General features: G+C 40.2%; 1 protein-coding gene across 1 annotated transcript in view; it reads left to right on the top strand.

Annotated features, from left to right (window-relative positions):
- Nucleotides 1–20,905, top strand: part of LOC126868007 (polypeptide N-acetylgalactosaminyltransferase 2) — a 200,212-nt gene that overhangs the window by 149,483 nt on the left and 29,824 nt on the right. Inside the window, exons 2-3 of the mRNA XM_050623127.1 lie at nt 4,347–4,516; nt 5,150–5,269. Of these exons, the coding sequence (XP_050479084.1) occupies nt 4,347–4,516; nt 5,150–5,269 (290 nt within the window). The remainder of the gene's footprint in view (nt 1–4,346; nt 4,517–5,149; nt 5,270–20,905) is intronic.

Genomic DNA, 20,905 nt, shown 5'->3' with positions numbered 1-20,905 from the left:
ACTAAATTTTTCTATTTTTACATACCATTTACTCAAGTCAATTTTTCTATCCTTACGTATCATTTAATCCCAATAAATTTTCAATACCAGCGACCTAAGTTTCAAACATTTGTAGAGGAGTCGAATTTTCGGACTTCTGGTTAAGCTTATCTACCAACACGTACCGATATTTTTAAATTGCACATTTCGTAGATCTACGATCTTTCTTCCTATCATGGTAGAACAAGTAGAGGAAATTTAGTTGGAAGGTGAAGCACTCACGTTTGGATAGGCAGACAATCAGGGATCGTATTAGCGACGGCGTAGTGTACGTGACGATTACGGTTCACCCTGTGACACAATGCTTCCAGTGACGGATGACGGCGTCATCATAATTTACTCGGGGAAAATGTATTCTCGCGCGGCGATATCGAAACAGGCCAATATCGTTAACTCTAATTCGCTTACGTTTGCACAGGTATTGTTGAGCGGCAATAACGAGATTAATAATGCGACCCTCGTCGATAATAATCGTGGAATCACGCACCATGCCAATATCAGCCCACTCGATTTTGGTTAGCCAAAGCTAAAATAAAGAAATACACAGTTACAAGATAGATCTCATGTGTTCCATTAATCTTAATCCACCTCTGCTATGTTCCTTCTTTTTTATTTTTTTTTTCATTTTATTTTTTTTATTCTTCTCTTCTGAGTAAAGGTTTAACGAAATGATTGAAGGCATAGAATCGTTGTTACAACTACGAACATCGATGATCGATTACTAGCGGAGGTTCGAGAAATTCTACGCTACGTTACTCTGTAATTAACACAATGAGAAACGAGAAACTGCCAGTTCGTTGAACGTTATTGATCCATAGGAAGAAAACGCTTTTACTTCACTACGTTGTTTGGTTTCGAACCAATATTGTTTTTCTATGGTTAAAATTTCTTTTAAAGTTGAGACAGATATGAGCAAATGGTCGATGTACGTGATTTTGTTTCCATTTTATGCTGGGAAAGTTGAAACGAGAGTGAAATTCACGTACAAACATTTGAGAATTGCGATTCCGATGCAAGAGTGATTTATAACACTTATATTTGTTCATAAAGATCAATATTAAATTTATCGAAAGCACCTGGATATATTCAATAATTTTAAAATTAAAAAGAATTTCACTGTAAATTCAAATAAAAATCCATATCTGACTATTAATCGGAGCACAAAATATTTCAACGTCAATTTATTAGAACTGAACACTACTTGTAAAATTCCATTCTTTGCAACGATAGATTTGGAATTTCATACATACGGGAAACGCGATACATTTGATTTTGATAGAATTATACGATTCCACTCGATTCGGCAAACGGTACGTGAATCAAAAGGAGGACAAAGGAATATCAGCTATTTGGACTGGTTTGCACGTGATTGTACGTGGTTCCTGTAGCGGCAGCGGTGCCTTTTTTCATGTTTCCGTTTTCGTCGTGTCGCTGCAGCGCACTGGTCCTGCGACCGCAGCCACGGTCATTGTTCAAGTCTATCACGATAAGCCCGTGCCGCTGCATTTCCGGGGGCTTCGCGTAATCGTTGCACGCGCAATGAATTTTATGACGGATACGTGCGGCGAATTTGTCAAGCGAAAAGAGATAATGCGACGAACTCGCGATCGTGTCGCGGATTGCACCGTGCAACTCCGACGAGCGATCGATTGTCAGACACGTGAAAATGTACTTTTCTCGACGTGTCATGGACAACAAGAACAAAGGAAACGACAACAGTAGCATTCTAAATACAGTGGAACTCCATTTATCGGAATCTGTTAGCAAACAGTTCATGTAACTGAAATTCGTATAATAGGAATTCGATAGAAATTAGACTATAAGCATGAATTCAAGTACTTAACATGATTAATACGAACATAAGCTTGGAATCAAGTAACTTGTTTGGGATGAACATAAGTTTGAATTTAAGTAACTTGGTTAATCGAAATGACGCTTTACTAAACTTTCGTTTCGATAAATACAGTTCCATTGTATGTACTCCATTCGTAGTAAAATTTTATTAAATGTTTGAAAGAACAGATAATTATTGAACATTGTCACTGACAGAATATCAATAATCAGTTTTAGACCAAGGAAAATTATGAAACATCAAAGAAGCAGGCGGATCTGTCGTCAAAATATCATTCAACTCTCGAGTATATCAAGTTTATTTCAAACGTCACGTTTCGATGTCACGTGGTTCGCGAGGGAACCGGATGCAACAGCTTGCCGCGCTGTGGCTAGCCGACTGCACTTCCGGTTTAATGCAGCCCCTGACCCGTGAATTAATATTTCATCGCGGCTACGTTTTGCCGCGTTTCTCTCTTCCCTCCTTCCATTTGCTCTCTCTCTCTTTCTCTCTGTCTGTCTCTTTCTCTCTTCAACTCAGCTTTCACGGTTCGTTTTTCATCGACTGCTCGACTCGCCCCTTTGTTCTCGTTCGAGTCATTTACTTTCCTCTGCATCTTTGACCGTGAATCCGAGCCACGCCATTTACCACCCTCGTAGAAAGTATCGCTATTTACAGCTCACTCCCGGGACGTTGGGATTGTTTGCGCTCGCCCTTTTGTTCCTGCGATCGATCAACGATGTCGTTGTCTCCCCCCCCCCCCCTCCCTCTCCCGTTTCGTCCCGATCTTAATGCACCGTGACATTGCCCGATGCAATACGACGAAGCCTTCCAGGACTTTATGCTCATCGCCCCGTCCATGACAATTCGATGCCTCGTTCGAGATCTCTATGATTCTTTCATTGAATCTTAACTGCATCCTATCGCAAATGAAAATTTTTTCCATCTAGTCGCATGTGAGTCTCAAATCCTTCGGTACATGTTTTACAAAATATATAATTCTATAAAATTAGTGAACGATCGATTGTGAAATAGATACGTCTCGACCTAACGTTCGTTGCAGTCTATTCTATTCGTAATTTTCATCATTCCACTGTAAGGCACACATCATGGGTACAATGTTCGAAGTCAAAGTGACATCAACGGTTAATAGACACATCTGCACAGCAGGTCGGACCTGTCGGGACTCCTATTGCTGACACGAATCTATGCTAGGCAAACAGAGAGGTCGAGATCCAGGATGGAAGCCGATGAGCAAAATTCGATGACCTATATATCGGATGCACAATGTGTCCTCCCGGGTATAAAGGGCATACGGCGGAAATACGAAGTGCGCGACTCTCCATATCGATTCAAAATCAATACGGCGCGGTGTATCTCGATGATGTGTCAATACAAAGAGCCCCGGAGCGTGCAGCCAGACCTGGCCAGCCTTACAATTGGTTCTTGTACCGAAGCCAACTAAAGGCCTCGAGAGCCGCGAAGGCCGACGGTTCTTGCATCGATTTCGTGCTGTTGAAAACTCCGGGCCATTCGGGGATAGCCTACGCTGCGACTAGCCGACGAGTTTGCGAATCGAATATTTCGAAGTGTCGGTCGATACTTCGAGGAACGTTCGATGTTATCCAACGTGGAACAGAAACGTGCTTCGAATTCTTGGCTGTGTTTTAGTCGAGAGATTGTTGATTAGTTTGTCAGATAGTTTCTTTCATAATGTGAGAAGAACTTTTTGATTTGTTACACTTTGCGTGTGAAGCTGTTCCTGTAGACGAAAATGGATTAGAAATGTATAAGATAACAAAAGGAAGATTACGACAAGTTAGAAAATTGTCTTATAAACTTGTTATAAACTTGTTATCAAATTGTCATAAACTTGTCGAGATAGAAAAATTATTTCGCAACAACTTGTACAACATAAATTTACTTGAAAGACAAAGAAAGATGCAGAGAGAAGTTCAAGGCTTTAAATGTATACAGAATAGTGAACAATTGCTAAATAGGACATTTTTACTGAGGCGGATAGAATAGTTCGGCGGTGGCTGCTTGCTGGCTTATCAAAGTATCATTAGAATGGATGGCAGAACTTAGAAATGTTCACGAAGTGCTAAGCATCGACTTCGACGAACGGTGTAGCAATATAGATACCAAGTATGCGTCTGGAATATCGGCGTCGCGCGAGTTATAGTACAATCGTGTATGATGCCAACTTGCAATGGCAGAACATCCAATACTTCGAATGGGGCTTTTACAGCTTTTATTACACTTACTGAAATTTATTACTGCTTAACGTGCGGTTTTTACTATAAGCATTTTGCTATCTTGAGTCTCGTTTATGAGAAGTTTTAAATATTTTTTTAACAGATGCTTTTATCAAATCGGTCTTTTATCGTTGCAATGTCTTGCGAATGAAATATTTGTGCTCGAAATTTCGAAACTTGATAAAACTGTACTTTATACAATTTTTGTTTGCTCGCAGAACGAGAACAGAGCCCTACGATTGAAGGAGTCTGCGTCGCTGGCCCTTTCTGCCGCAAATTCTGGCAACTACGTGGACCCTGATGGCACTGCCATTGTCATGTCTTCCGAATTACTGCCTGCACCCACTCCGGACCCAAGGGTGACATGGAACTACTTCGACGAACAGGGGTAAAATCGGCTGACAATACTGTCAGTTATATTCTATTTTTAAGCATGTTCTAGCAATTATTTTCTATTTGTAAAACGAACTCCGATTGATGAATTATTGCCTCTTCTGTACAACTTCCAAGTGTTTACACACTTAATGGTTCTTGAAATCATTCGAATAAAGTTGATTCTAATTTCATTCCAATTAAATGAATGAATATTTATTTATCATAAAATATAAAATTCGATTTCACCATCGAAACTCGCTGCACAATTTTAATATACGCTGGGTAGCGAACACGACGATGCAGTGCGATAGAAAGTATTATTTGGAAAGTGGCCGGAGTGTAATCTCGATGCGAGGCGCAAGAACTGAATACTAATCGGCACTCATAACAGTCGTATGCATTGTTAAACGAACGAAAAACCATTGCAAGATCCGCTATTTATGTACCCGCAACGGAACTGCGGACATTCCTTTCTTTGTTCCTCTCTCAGCTTGACGAATTGAAACTAATTATTTCACTGGTCAAAATATATAGTTTGTGACACGAACCATCCATAAACGAAAATTTTCACATGGAATTCTCTTAAAAAATATAAAGATTTTTGCTCGTTTAATTAATAATATTTGCATATTGATAATGCTTCTAGATACGTGTCGAGAGGAGGATTACGAGCAGGAGAGGACCCATATGCTAGGAACAAATTCAATCAAGAAGCTTCCGATGGACTTCCCAGCAATCGCGATATACCTGATACACGCAGTGCAATGTGAGTGAACTATTCTCTTGTTACCAATTATATTTTAGGTTATTCTCGTTCAATCGAGCCGGTATTATTAATTGGTAAAGTATTGCTCAAAGAGGTCCTGGAATCCTTCTTAATTTTCTTTAATTTTATTTAACAATCTTTCTACTTATTTATTAACTTCAATTGATACAGATACGACCTTTTATAAAAGTTTAAATACATCTGTTTAAATGGCTATGTAAAATTGAAATTATTATTGATTTTTCAAAATTCATGAAAACGTTTCCTAAGAGTCTGAGGATCTAAAGACGTAACTTCAGACCTAAGTAATTAGAATGAAACTTTTCTTGTTTTAAATGAACGCAGTCTTTAAAAGAGAAGTTCGTTCGCGATGAAATAAAAACGAGGCAATAACGTCGATCGAGTGTCATCCAGCTGGATATCGCGACGATATTCAAGTCGATGAACTGACACAAGGGAGAACGTCGATGTCCGAAGCGGCAAAGGTGAGAAAATTTCACGGTGAATATCCACGAACGAGAGCCGGTCGTTATAAATCGAAGCGATGCAGTTAACCGAGTGGAGGCGACCGATGGAAATCGCGACGAACGATCGTCCAACGAGAAAAAATAAAAGGAATAGAAACTTGGCCTGTCGATCGATCAATCCTTTTATACACTACTATCGGATCCTTCGAGAACAGCTCCATAGGAATTATCCGTCACAGGTGATTGCGAAAATCGCGGCTGATCGTTGGAAGTTCATGGACGTATCCAGAAAGCGATTCTACATTCGATCCGCCGATGCTCAACGAAAACGACGATTGAGAGGCTTCTCTAGAAGACACAGGTTCTCCTAATTATGCAATTCCTAAATTTCAATGATTCGATTAGTTTAGAATATATTTTCAATTTTACAGAATTCGATTACTTTCGATCATTCAATATATCCGTCTTTCTATTTTTTATACAGATTCTCCTAAATATACGAACACCATTTGTATGAAGAAATAAATTACAAATTTGTATCTCTACGACGAAATTTCGATTGACACGCTTAAAAATTTCACGTTTTTCTGTGTCCTTGGAGAACCATCGTTGGAATATCCCAGCTGGAAGAATACGTATTTGTTTCATGGAACAAGAAAATCGGCAATAATCATAGAGGAATCATCGATTAGAGAAGGACGAACATACATCAACGTACGATTGCATTGTACCTTGTATTTCCCTTGATATTTTGTTGTATCTATCAAGCCATGTGCCGTGAATCATGTACCGTATATATATCGAATCTCCATATTGACAACATTGTTGTTATTCGTCGCGCACGTTTTTAACTTCTGCCTTCGTGGAAGCGCTCTAGGTTCTATTACTCTGAGCACCGACGAAACGGTTGACCCTTTCGATTAAATACGGCCGTTTTCGGGCTTCCACGTATCATGGGATACACATGAATTAAAGATGAGGGATTCGTCGAAAGGAACCGAGAGGTTTTAATCGAGAAACATCGACGTTTCGCATTTTTAAAAATCGCCTATTCCATACGAAACGACACGCAAAATGTAAATATTTTATCTTTGTCTCTGTTTTTTTATTCCGATGAATTAAAGCAACCCTGTCAGAGAAGAGAGAAAAGTGCGTCTTTTTTTGTTTCTTGTTTTTTTCCCCCCCCAGCTCGAGTCGAGTCGAGTTACAGGCTTGATCAGACCTCGGAAACTGGCCTGGAAATCACGATGCCAGGAGGCAACGGGAGAATTGAGTTCGCGAAGTTTAGGGATCCACCAGGGTTAATGGTATTGCCTGGTTACTACAGGCTGTGCCTGTCCCGTGCTAATAAAAACGTACCTCCTCGAAATTCTCGTCTCTCCTTTCGCCTTGTCCATGAAAATCACGATGTAAAACGAGTCGGTTTTCCGCTGTTTACAGAGGAGAGAACGAATAACGGAAAGAGGCAGTAGATGGGCGAACGCGCGTTGCTCGTGAAATTTCACGCGGAACGGAACGAATTAATTATCGAGCGACGTCGGAAATAAATTTGAAGCTGGGATCGTTGTCCATTCAGCCGCTGGGTAATCAATGGTTAATGGAAGCAATCTAATTTCGGTAGGGTCTGGCTACTTTTATGGACTCGTAATTTATTCGCTGTTTGCACGGAAATAAAGCTTCCTCCCTTCGTGTTGTTTGTACCGCTGCGCCGCTGAATTTACGATGCATTTTATTAATTGAAACGCTTTCGAAATCGGTTTTGATGCCGGTCTGCGTATCATTGAAAGGAAGAGACACGCGAGCGAGAGCCTATTTCGTTCGGGACGTGTCACGATCGATACCACTTTCAAATCGAATCGCTCTCCCCTTCTGTTCGGAATGCATTTTCCGGCGGCACAAGCCTTTCCGACTGTCTCCGTCGAAGCAGGAGGACCCTTCAATCTTCCAACCTGATCTAATTTCCTGGACGTTCCACCTACGCTCGACCGTATCCTGTTTCACGCGAACAGACGCGTTCAACAAGTACTCCGGGACCGCGAACCATTTAGCAGACCGATCGAAACCGGTCCGATGAAGATTTCGATCAGCTCTTACTGCATTTGATGAGCCTCTAGAAATATTTCTACGATCTCTATCTTGAAGATTGGAATATTTGGTTTCGCATGAAGATCTTTCGGTAAGAAAAGTGAGAAACTTTGCATGATTTCGCTATGTATGCTTCTCTGAATTACAGAGAGTTATAAAAGTAACCAAGTTCTGAACGAAGATTTGATCAAAATCGTAGTGTATTTTGCGAAGCTCTGTGGAAACGTATTCGTGGTTGAAGATTGAATATCTAACGTGATACAGAAGCTTTTTATTGAGAAAAGTGGAAAGCTTTTGATCGTTTAACTTACTTCTTGCTTCTATAAACTACGGGACGATGCATAAATAACGAAATTTTAAGTTCTAATATATGCGAGAAAAATTACGTTCTCAAAGGTATCGACTATGAGTAACACGTGTGTTAAAATTCGATAGATTTGTTCGGGGAAACGAACGAATGTTACGGGATTGCAATAAAACGAATGGAAATACACGAAGACCAGACTCGTAAAGAATGTCGAACGCAATGTGCGAAATTGCGAACCCGTTAATATTCGTTACAACACGAGCTGCAAGGAGAATTGTTGTTTAAACCTGATTTGCATTCGGACACCGTTTGTAACATTTAGCAAACGTCGATTGCTGAAAATCCGATGGCCCGCATGTTATGTAAATGTCGCACAACTTCATTGAAAATATCTACGAACTGAACTGCTGCATAGATTTCCACTATTACTGTTATCAGCAGACTCTCGTGCTTTGACTTCGCACAATCTTGCAGAAAGATCGAAGATCGCTTCTCTCAAAATTGTATCTTCCAAATTACGTTTTCTCTGCAAACTTGGATAACTGTCATAAAAGAATCCATTCCAACGATTAAAGAAACTTTTAATCTTTTCAGAAAATCGATATGCATAAAATTCCAATCTAAATACTGATTGTCTCAATTTATTTTCATATTGAAGAATTTGTTAAACGAAAAAAAAATTCTAGCCACCACTAAACCGCGCAGTGAAATGCGTGTTAATTTAACAGCGTTGATTTAAATTCATTTTACAATAGCGAAATGAAAAATATCGATAAATAAAAGACGATACAGTGACGAACTTCTGAATTGAGCTATAAGTTTCAGTCACTGAGTCCTATTTTCACGAGTTAATAGTCGAAAGATAATATTTCTCTTAACACCTGTCCCTTTCTCTTCAGTGATTTGCTAGCGGGAATACTATTCTTTTGTCATGATTTTCCATTTCCTCTGGCGATTATAATTAAAGAAGAAACACTGTTATAAGTATCATCGTAGCAAGTTCAAAAAGTACCCGACTCCCTCATGAATTATTCACACGTGGCGTTTCATCTCCTTGCTCGCGATTCTTGTCTCGATGTTCCTTAGACCGCGCGACCGGCTGTTTCCGATAATGGAATAGTTGTATCACTTATACGCAACGTTGGAACTTAAATATTTATGCGGCTGAATGCACACCAGCCGTTGCATTAAACATGTCAACGCGACCCGGAGACATCGTGGCCGGAAATCGCGGTAGAAACTCCGTCGTTCCGCCACGTTCCTTACTTCTAACCTTCGATTTTAACAACACCATTGAAAACTTTGCCAGTGCCAGATACTGCGGACTAAGTTAAGAGTTGAAATTTCGCTGTTGATTTTCAGATTGTAATTACTAAACTGAGAATATTTCTGCAAATTCATATTTCTACGAATATAATTAAAACAATGGAATCGAGGTAGAAAATTGTTTTACTTACTAGGTATTATAGAGAGTACTGTGCTTTAGATATTTTACACCTATATTCTTGCATATTATATGCATTCTGTGGATATTTGAACTTTCACATTACCTATGAATGCATAAAAATTCCCAGTCTAGTAGCTATGATGGCAAGTTGCAATTATAGCGAATTTTTGTTATCGGTATTGCAATTAAATTATGTGCGTTTACGCATTTACGGGAAATTTAAATTAATTCTCGGCTTTCCGACTTTTCCAATTCTTGATTGATTCTTTCAAATAATAAAATTAACATTCTTCTTGGAAACTTTAGAAACGTTAAAAAGTGAATCCATGGAGGAGAAACTCGCTCGATATCCGGTAATTATTCGCAAACTAAGTTGAAGTGACACTAACACGAAAGTTCAAAGGTCGTAAAATTGATTGAACGTCAAAGTTTAGAAAATGATAGAGAACGAGAGAATCGAAAGGAGCTTTGAAGATAAGGATTCGAAACTTCAACCAAAGTGGTTGAAATGAACGAATGAAATATACCTTATTTGTGGTTCAGTCCTTAGTTCTGGTTTCCAACATTGGTATTCTTTCTGCAGTTGTTGCGGTAGCTGTTTTATTGCTCAAATTCCTTTTAGCGTTTGCATTACTTTCTATTTTTCTTGTTTTGCTTCCTACAACTATTTTAGAGGTGTTCTGTCTTCTTTTATCGCTGCTACCTTTTCGCTGGAACTCTCATCTTGTTATCCGTATGTGTGATATGCATTAATATTTGCTGTGATCGTGTTATCTTTAATATCAATGAGATAATTAATAAATGAGTTAATATACCATAATAATTATTCTAATGAATTTTGCATGCAATACAGACTATCACTGAATTAAACAGCGCTAGATGTTATTTAATTCATAGGTTTGTCATATCATTGAAATTACTATACATTTCTCGTTTCTCTTCGTTTGCTCTCGTTTGTCTGGCTATCGTGGCAAGACCCCAAAGTAACTCGATGAAATATTCAAGCGTCGATGGTAAGTTACCCGGGCGATAATCCGGAAGAATATCTCATAAAAGACGGTACAGAATATTTTTTTTTCAGAAGCCGCAAAAAGTTTCGCACCGTAGTGAATCAATATTCGGACAAGGAGTTTTCGAGTTGCCCCTCGGAGGTGTCCTTTGTTGCATAAAACATCGGAGGACTTGGATTTTCATTTCGCTCGGTCTCGTGTACCCATTCCATTTCTCTAGTCCTCGTTTCTCTCAGAGTTCTTCTTCCCAGAATTGATCCCCGTCCATCCTTTTTCTTTTACGAACGTGATCACGTCGCAAACCTCCGAAGATATTGATCGTCCAATCGAGGAATCCGCTTGATCGATCAGTGACATTTGCTCGCGTCTGAACCAACTCGTCTTATACTACTTGCACGAGTTAATTACGCGCCATTTAGCCTACATTTCAATTACACTTCGAGGTAAATAAACTGAGAAAGTTATTCAAACACTTGTAGACATGTTTTATGAACCTATATTATATGCATTGTAAAAAGTTTTCCATCAGAAGCGTTTAAAAATATCTGGGAAAACGACAAATTTCTCGTGTTACGACAGAGATACAGCATTTCGCAAACACTAAGTAATTCTCTCTTATCGATGGCTGAGGAGTGGATCGTGTCAGATACTCGAAGACGTGACTAAGGAGGATGTCTTGCACGATGTACTCGACCGACAGAATCTGCTCGTGATACGTTCATACTCTCCAGTTACTGTTTACGATAGCTGACAATCTTCGGAGTGTAGGGTACACGCTACAATTCCAAGTAGCCCTTTAAGTTGTATCGACATGTACATAATCATTGAATTTCATCCATATAAACAATACATATACGTACATGATAGACCATAGTTACAGCCGATATTATCAAACCAAAACGTGAACCCCTAAAAACCGTCTACCCCAAAACACATCTCCTTGAAAGGAGTTCCCTTTACTTTTCCCGAAAACTTGGAACATCAATTTTACGTGGCATGGCCAGGAGCAAACATGCAAGAAGCCTCGTAAAAGATGGTATCTTGTACACGTGGCGGTCGCAATAAAGCCACGTTGCGAGCGGTACTAAACATCGACACACGTACGTATAAACTTACGAGGTTGCAGAGACTCCAATAGCGTGTGCCGGAGGAATAACATTGCTGCTCACTCCGGAACAGAGAGCACGCTCGTACTCCGTTCGATAAGGCTTGGGGATCGCGGGCAAACTGATTTCTCTCGGTCGGAAAACGCGGGGGACGCTCTAGGAAACTGGTCGTTCCGCGATATCGGCCACGATGGGAACTCCTTCCAATGATGATACGCGAATCTCTCCTGCATCCGTGAGATTCGCCCGTATGCTTTTTTCATCTCTGTCTGTCTGTCTGTCTCTCTTTCTCTCTCTCTCTCTCCGTCTGTCGGGGGCCATTATTTTCCTCGGATTCTCGGAGCTAGAGAAGGTACGGTTATTGTGAAATATAATAGCGTACAATAACGACGGAACGCGGTCGCGGATTCGGCGATTGTTGACGGTTCAAGTGGTTCGTGGATTTAGGATATCGAATTGAACGCTGATCGATTTCGAGAGCCAGCAGATATTCCAGCGTGGTTGCCTCTTAATTGAACAAAATTGGCTTGCACGTGGTTAACCTCGTTTTGGAAATTCCTCCTTCGAGATCCAATGATCGATTTGTCGAATCGAATCGAATATGTACATTATGCGTTTGTATTTAATGTTAATCGTGGTTATTTAATTGTATTTTGTTAAAATCTTCCTCATTGTCATCATCGACGTGTATATAGTTGGATTGTTCAGAAAAATCAAATTACGATTATTTAATTGTACCGGATTAGGGTCTCATCAGTCTCATAATCCTTGATATTGACGCGTGGGGTTATTTCCAGAATATTCTTTAGAGATTCAATGAATAAATTATAATTGTTTAATTATATCTCGTTGGGATCGTCGTTATTCTCATTATCTTTAACATTGACATACAATATCGTTTCAAAAATATTGTTCAGCGGATAGTTAATAAGAATTTTCTTAACGAGATAGAAGTAAATAGTCCTAATTAATTATAAACAATTACAATTTTAGTAAGACAGTATATTTATGCGAGAATAAAAAAAATGAGAATAAAGACGCGCACTAGTATCCCAGTTTCCATAGAATGGGTCATTGAATCTTCTCCTTTCTGATATACGAGATTAAGTGTGCATTCCCAGTGCACAGCCTCAGGGTGGCAACAAAAGAATCCACAGCTTTAAAAAGCGAGCTGCGACCTCTTATCCTCCTCCGCTACCTGATCACCGCCACTTCGTATGCAACGCGAGCATCGATGTTATTTTTACGTGCACCTTTTGCAGCCGATTATGCGTCGCTTTTTCTTCTCCCTCCGGACTCCGGACAGTTCCACACCAGCAAACTTGCATACAGTCGCCCACGGTCATTTGATCGTAAAGTAGGGTAAAAGTTGATCACCCTAGCTACCTTTCGACCCATCGAATTCTGGATGAAAGAAGCGACATTTTTGCAAAAAGGATAATCCTTTTTTTTTTCGAAAAACAAGGATGTCCTTTTTACGAAGAAGGCAATTTTTCGAAGCGGAGGAGAAGAGAAATGATAATAATCCCAGGACGTACCTACTCCCCAAGGACAGAATAATGAAACACGAAAAGCACGACGAGGTCGTAAAGTTTATTAACCGGCAAAAGGAGATCCCGGTGTATAGCGGTAGCTCTTCGGTTCTTTGGATTCTCATTTTTTTCTTTTTTTATCGTTCCACCTGCTGACGCGAAATTGCGCTCTTTTGTCGTGGCAGGGTGACTTCTTCGTCAGACCATCGACGATCGTTTTGCTCATCCTCCCTGTTCGCGAACCATGCTGGAAAGTTAATTTCGTTCACCGCGATGAACGGTTCCCATTGTTTCACCCGTCGTTATATTCGTATCGAGTTCTGCCTAATAAAATTTACGAGCGGCCACGTGACGTTTCATATTGTCGAACGTGAACACCGAGGGCAGATTCATTATGACAAGCTTTGTTCCCGATTCTCTTTTCACTTTTCCATAAATACCCTCGTTTTTTTATCCGAATATCAAGCATTTTGAATAGCTGACTGTACTAGATTGTTATTGTTTCTTCGACACGAAAAAGTCTAAAATTACAGCGAATTGACTTTTACATTTTTTCTTTTTTTTTTTTTTTGTACGTGTCAAGCACAAAAGGTTTTTTCATCGCGTTGCTAACGGATATAGAATCGATTGCGAATAAACAGGCTAGATCGATACAATTACACGTTATTAACGATCCTTCGTAATCCAGTGTATTGCACGATTAACGACGGCGATGCTCCATAATTAATAAAACCATCGTGAATAGCAATATTGAATTTACAATATTGATTCCCATTTCGAACCTACCGTATCTATTTTCGGTCGCATCTATTTATGGCGGCGATTAAAACGTTTGGCCGGCAGATTAATTCGAATGAAACTATGACGACCTTCTGTTCGAAAAGGGACAAAAAGTGCAAAAAGACCCGATCCACCAAGAAAAGTCGTTAAAGCGCGGGCTCTCTGTTAGAAACTACGGGTAATTAAGGAGTTACTGGGGAATAGTTGTTTTAGTAGAACAGAAGGTAGAAAGAGAAACAACGATGAAGAAAAGCGAAGACGTTTTTGGTCACTTGAATTACTCGATGTACGTCGTATTTTTTTTATCTCGTTCAAGGGGCTCTTTGGGTGATGACTTCTGCGGATGTGGAATCTTCGAGGGTCTAGAGACTCCAGATAAGAAGAGGCCAAGTTTTCGCGAATTTATGCGCCGCTAAGCAAGTCGACGATGTTTCGAATGCATGCGATAACATTTTTCAAGATCTAGATCTAGCTTGCGATATAAGATTGAGTTGGAATCGTAGATGTACCTAGTTATTGGTCGAAAGGGAAATAGAAAATTGCTTGAGAAAAAGTATTAATTTGAATAACCAGGACCAATTTGCCATTCGTGATACGTCATTAGTAGAAAACTGGAATATCCGTAAAAGTTTGTAATTCAACGAGGAGCTTCGACAGAACTTCGATTCCATCATTTGCATCTCAGATCTGCAAAAGATAGACCGCAGACAAACAACCGAAACTCGATCCATTTGGAACTAATCGCAGAACTCGAAAAAAGATTGTTCCCTCGTCAAAAAGACGTAAGAGGATGACTATCACAAAAGAGATAGAGACCACAGAGCGGCATTTTTTTACAGTTTCCACGTAAGCTTGGAACGTCATCTAAGCGACGGGTCTAAGCACACTTGGCAGCCAGCTTTGAAGCGGCTGCTGTGCAAATGTGCTTCTACCAGCAAGTTTCCTATTCTACGTTGGAGGCAATAGGCAAGCCGACAGAGGCGTTTTATTCGCTTCTACCGTTCCTCCTTTGTGCGTTTCGTCGGCGCTGGCGAAAATTGAAAAATGTCATTCGCTATTTTGTTCGAGATGCTGCGCTGGCGCGAATAATGCGACGAAACGCTGATAAAACGAGGAGAACGAGCATCGTAAATTGAGCCTTTCGCGAGCCAACACACGCACGTCTCCTGCATACACATGTTACGCCTGGACTTTATGAATTGATATTACCATACGTGGTAGGCGAAATACGTACGCGTATGTGTATTCAGCGCGTTTACACCGAGCTTGCACGGCGAAACGAGGAAAAATATTAATGAGAACGTCAACGCGGTGTCGCGTCGTGCGAATCTGCTGAGCGTGGGCACACGCGGAAACATGACAATTTCTCATTGAGAATGTATAAGAAGCAATTAATTTGTCCTCCCGTTATAGAAACTGTGCATTTTAAATAGACCAGGCCTGTCTTCTGCAGCATTAAAACCGTTCAACTTCGTTTTCCACGTAGATCGGTACACACCGAGAAGAAAATTCGATTTTCTCAAAAGTGAGGCTCCCAACGCAATTCCGTTATTCTCAATTTTCATCTTATTTCGAGTCATAGAATTTCTCTGACCTCGCTTATGCGACAAGTAGAGGATCACGACGTATTAGATGTGACTTTATATCGAAAGAAATGGAGGAGAAGCTCCCAAGGGGTAACAGAACCAAAAAAATACATCGTTTTTTCGTTCGAACGAATCGATTGGTGCGCGTGCCGGAAAGTAAATGCACGCATTCTCAGATGCAGTGGTTTGCACCTGGAAAACTAATCCTCCGGCTTACTGGCGACGGTATAATTGTGTTTGCTTTCCATTTAAGTTGTTTGCACTTCTGTTTACCTCGTCGCCTCTTCCGCTCTCGAGCAAGACGCGTCTACGAGCTCAACTTTCCGTCGCTTAGTTGCTAGCTGTTTCTCCATTCTTCGCCGTTTCTCCTTGTCTTCCCACGCCCCCGTTCTCTCCCTGTTTTTCACCCTTTCTTGCATAGTCGCGTTAAGAAATACCCACGCTGGAGTTAATTACGCGATCGAGTTTCGTACGCTTGCTTATTGGCCTCGCGACAAACTTGAAGCCGGCGTATGCTTAGTATCGTTAACGTTTCCTAGGGAAATTGTGGTAATATTAATGCGAAATATATGCTTATTCGGGAAATTCGTCAAAAGATAAAGGAATTTTTATGGTATAGTAAGAATTGTACATCTTTGACAGCTTTCTATTAAAAAAGAGAAGGCTCGTTATTGATAAAGAAAAAAACAAAGGAATTAAATGGGGATAAGACATTCGCAACGATAATACAACTGCAATTTCTTCTACCCTTTCCGTCTCGATGAGAAATCTCTGATCTATTTTCCGCCAGTAGAAAATCCGTTGTAAGGTATTAAATCTCGATCTCGTTGGAGCACCGTCTCCATGCATCTTCAGAGAGACGAATCATGAGATAAGTGCATGTATTACTGCATCGCAAAACGGGTTTATAAATTAACTTTCCTCTTCACTCTCCGATCGTCTTTAATAGTACGATCGACCACTTTCCCTGGAGTCTCTCGGTACAGTCACTCGCGGCTTCAGGAAGTGGAACCGTGTCGAGACTGTGAGAAACACGATTTAGAAAACGAAATTCCCTTCTCTTATAGCCGATGTACATAACGGTAATTATACTAACCGCATGGTTTCTCCTTATCAAGATCGTCGTATGTAAGGAAATGATCAAGATGTATAAAACATTGTGCGGAAAATTTGAAATGAAACTAGTTCGGAGGAACGCGTGCGTGCGTGCATGCGTTAAATAAATCGATCGATCGTCGGTTAGATTAGATGCAGAAATTGTTAGCTGAAAGCAAATTGGAAAACACGAGAAACCCCTCTCTGCCACGTTGTGGGGTATTTCTCGCTACCAATAACAGGTGAGTATGCGATGGAAATTGGAAATAGCCTAAATTGGAGCCGCGTATGGCGTGTATTTCCTCGACGATGACACGCGGAAATCGTCTCCGCGCGCGGACATCGGGTCAGACTTGCGTAAGCTATTTAATCGACGAATGTATCGGTTGTTTCGATGGGGATCGTTGCGGCACATTGTTGCGCTTGGCCCAATGACGTCGGTTGGCTGATCGTCGGAAACGCTGCAAACTCGTTACATCCATTAATCATAGTGCGCTATAGTATAACGACGTTACAGGATGCAATACAACAGTGCTGCGACGATTTAGGTAGGATATTCTTCCTTCCATCCACCTGTCTGCGTTCACACTAATAATTTACTCGAATAATTTCATAACGGAGAATTATCGAATTGGAAATTTTTAATTGAAGAAATAATGCATAATAACGCTACATTTAAACTGAAATAAGTTCCATGTTTGTGCATCACACTCGTTCTATATTTATCTGCGATGAATACAATCTGTATAAATGTCTATAACGTGGCTACGAACACATATTTCGATATCTACAATCATAAAGATCTTAAAATTGAACAAACGTAGGTACTCATCAGGTCGCGTCACTTAATTCACACCTGAATTAAGTTACCACTTCAGAGAATCGATTCTCATTCATCTTCAATTACTGTTCTTTTATTTATATCAATTAATATTAACTATCATTTCCATTAATATCCACTAACCGCGTATGCTTGCTTAAGGAAAGATCAGAGTCTAAAATTGAGGCTAAAAAGTTTTATCCGAAGTATAATATTTCATCTACGAGGTAGTAACGCACAGAACGGCAGTTCCATTGAAAATTTCCAGGAGGGTTAATGCTAATTAATTGTTCTCACTCGGCATTCTCGCAACGTTCATTTTTCCCTCTTGAAGCACGCGGAAACAGAGGCCGGTCCTCCGCAAAACTGGCCCAGCTAATCCATACCGTGGAAAGACAGTTTTAGTTTTCGCTGAATAATACATAAACCGCTTTCAAAATCAAAAAGTTACACGCAACCCGTTCTCCACCCTTCGCCACGTTCTCTTTCCTGGCCACGTTTTTCGTTTCTCGGTGCGAGTACTTAAAACGCGTACAGCTGCCGCTTCCGTGCTCCAACGTCCATCCCTCTGAGGACATACCGTGTTTTTCCACTCTTGCCCTGCCGTTTTTGCTTAACGACCGGGGTTATTCTCTGCAACGTTCACTCCCCGTCACGCTAACTCAATTGTTTCGAGTTTATTCGCCGGTAACATCATCCTTTGCTACGTAAAATAAATACAGGCTCATTTGCACGTTGTTCCTCATCGCTTTGAAAACTAATACTCTGCTGGTCTTCACGTCACGTCGATACCAAAGGCGTATCGTGTAACGTTATTAATAACTTTTTGTTGTAAATTATAATCCAGTGGCATTCGAATTATCGAGTTCAGTTGTTAGAATCTATATGGATTAACAGTACGCCGATACTTAGACTTCTCGATAGTAGGATTTCACTCTGACCGAAAGGTTGCCAAATAATAGCCATTGGAAAATTTTTGGGATTATACGATTTCACCTTTCGTTACTTTCACCCCCATAGATGCTCTTCTGTGGATACCAGCACGCCCGATACGAAAAAGACGCATACCTATATGAATTAAATACTTGTCAACCAATCGGGACAAAACATAAGTAGAAGGGAAAATTTCCAGATCGATGAGATGCGTAGATACGTATAATGTATAACATAATTACAGGTAAATTGGTCATTTTGGTAATACACAAGGCAATACATGAACAATTCATTATTAAGTAGGCGAAAGACAATAGGGCGCATGACATTTCAGATAAATGGAACACAGAGAGGAACCCAATCTGTCTAATGCGGATGATATCAATATAACGTTAAATCATTATCACGCATATAATTATTTCCTTATTGTATTTACCGTACGACGTTTCATTTCGACAATCATTAATTCCATTTTATTATAATTCAAAATTAATTCCATTGAATTCCATCAGAACGTCAAATCACATCACGTATGCATCGTGAAATTATCATAAACGTCGACATCGCTCTCCGGAGGAGATTCATCTGTAAATCACTCGATATTCATAGCGGTGAGGTTCGCGATCCATGAAAACGATCGACTACCACTCCGTCTCGAGTCATCGATGACGGCGAGCACTGGACCGTGGAGAAAGTTCGCGCTAATCGATCAACTTTGCTCGTTCAACAGTTCGTGCGTCATCGTGACTGGGAGATACCCTTGTGGACCAATTAAGAGCCGAAGGATTCCGCGCAGATCCACGGCGAAAGTTCTTCCTTTCTCGTTGATGTACGTGTTCGGTTCTCACGCACTCGTTTCTTGCGAAACCTCGTTTATTTCGATCCCTCTTCGTGAAACGTGACCCAATCTCTTCCCAGTTGGAAATGTTCTTTCGTTGCTTGTCTCTCTATCCTTGTACGTTTACTTTTTCCGTTTTTCCGCGGCGATTACGATCCACACTTGACTCTCAGTGGTTGCTTCACTCGTAGAATAGCAATTTCTAAATATTTGTGTATCGGACGTTAAAAATGGAAGATATTTTATTTATACCGTATAGATGTTTTACAAGCAAAACTGATCCAGTTTTCATTAATCTCTTCATTTCATTACATAAACATACGATTAATATTTAATTCTGAAGAAACAAATGATTGACTTCCATATGTTCATTCATCGCAAAAAAATGACGTAAGTATGTAATGGTAAATTGTAAGATATGTTTAAGAAAAACAGTGTAACATCGTTTTCTGTTTTCTTTAACTTACGCATCACATTCGCTGCCCTTTATAGAAAAGCAAATTTTTAAATTCAATAAATTGCCAATCAATTTCGCATTAAAACTTTTCAAAGTAAACCTCAAGCATTTTTTTAATAATATGTGAATTAATAATATTCTATATAATTATAATATCTCTGATATTTCTACGTTAATTTATTGTCTAGGATCACATCTTATAAATGTCGTCTATATTTTTAACACCTCATAAATAATCTTTGTATTACGGAGAAACTATTCATTTGCGAGCGGTTCAAGCTGCCACCGAATTACGTCGACGATTTCGTGTCACGATAAGAGCTGCTGCTAAAAACGTGTCTTCCACCGGGAGGGAAAAATAGCAGCGGCTGTGAAATACAACGATGTCGAGAAGATAGCGGTTGAAAGAAGGGAAGGAGGGAAGAAAGGGAGGCAATTGCTGGAACTCGCGAGAAATTATATCGCGGAGAGTGGCGAAAGATGTCGAAGAGCAGAGGGATAGATCCAGGCTACGATCTTCTAAAAAATTATGCGAAATTAGATTTTAAATTCGTAGGGAAGCAGCGTTGCTAGCATCCGCCACAACCCTCTCCGGCCCGAATTATGGGGAAAGTAGAGAAAGCCAGGCCGTGACGCGCCTTAAGCAGATGCAATTCTCCGTGGCGTTATGGCACCCGGATGTCGGTCAGAGGGTGAGAAAAGAAAGGACAGGGGAAGGAAATCGGGGCTATGGAGAAAATCGACCATGGCCTCTCGATTTTATTTCAAGGATATTCTTCGATTTCCGCGCGTTATCCTCGTAATGCTTGCAAATAGAAATCAGCAGAGAAGGTTCGGGAGCTGGAAATGATTCGACACCCTCCGATCGCGAGGATTTTACCCCATGATCGGCATCTCCTTAGCGATCTCGGGTGTTTCATTTGAATTTTCGAAGAGATTTACATCGAAAGTACCGCCGTTAAATGCGTGGAAACGTTACACGTTAGTAAGTACGTATTTCTTTACACATATTACCTTTTATCATAATGTTTGGTAAATGTTAATCGACGTAGGATGATGTTAATATAGGAAGAAATCACGGCGCAGAAATAAGTTTACGAAACCAGTAGAACTCTCAACATCCCAAAAAATGTCTCGTGGTTCCTTTTCTTTCCATCATACAACCACACACCT

Source organism: Bombus huntii, chromosome 7 (genome assembly GCF_024542735.1).
Source record: "Bombus huntii isolate Logan2020A chromosome 7, iyBomHunt1.1, whole genome shotgun sequence".
Lineage (NCBI taxonomy): Eukaryota > Metazoa > Arthropoda > Insecta > Hymenoptera > Apidae > Bombus > Bombus huntii.
The sequence above is the reverse complement of the archived record's forward strand: the minus strand, read 5'-3'. Positions and strand labels throughout refer to the sequence as shown.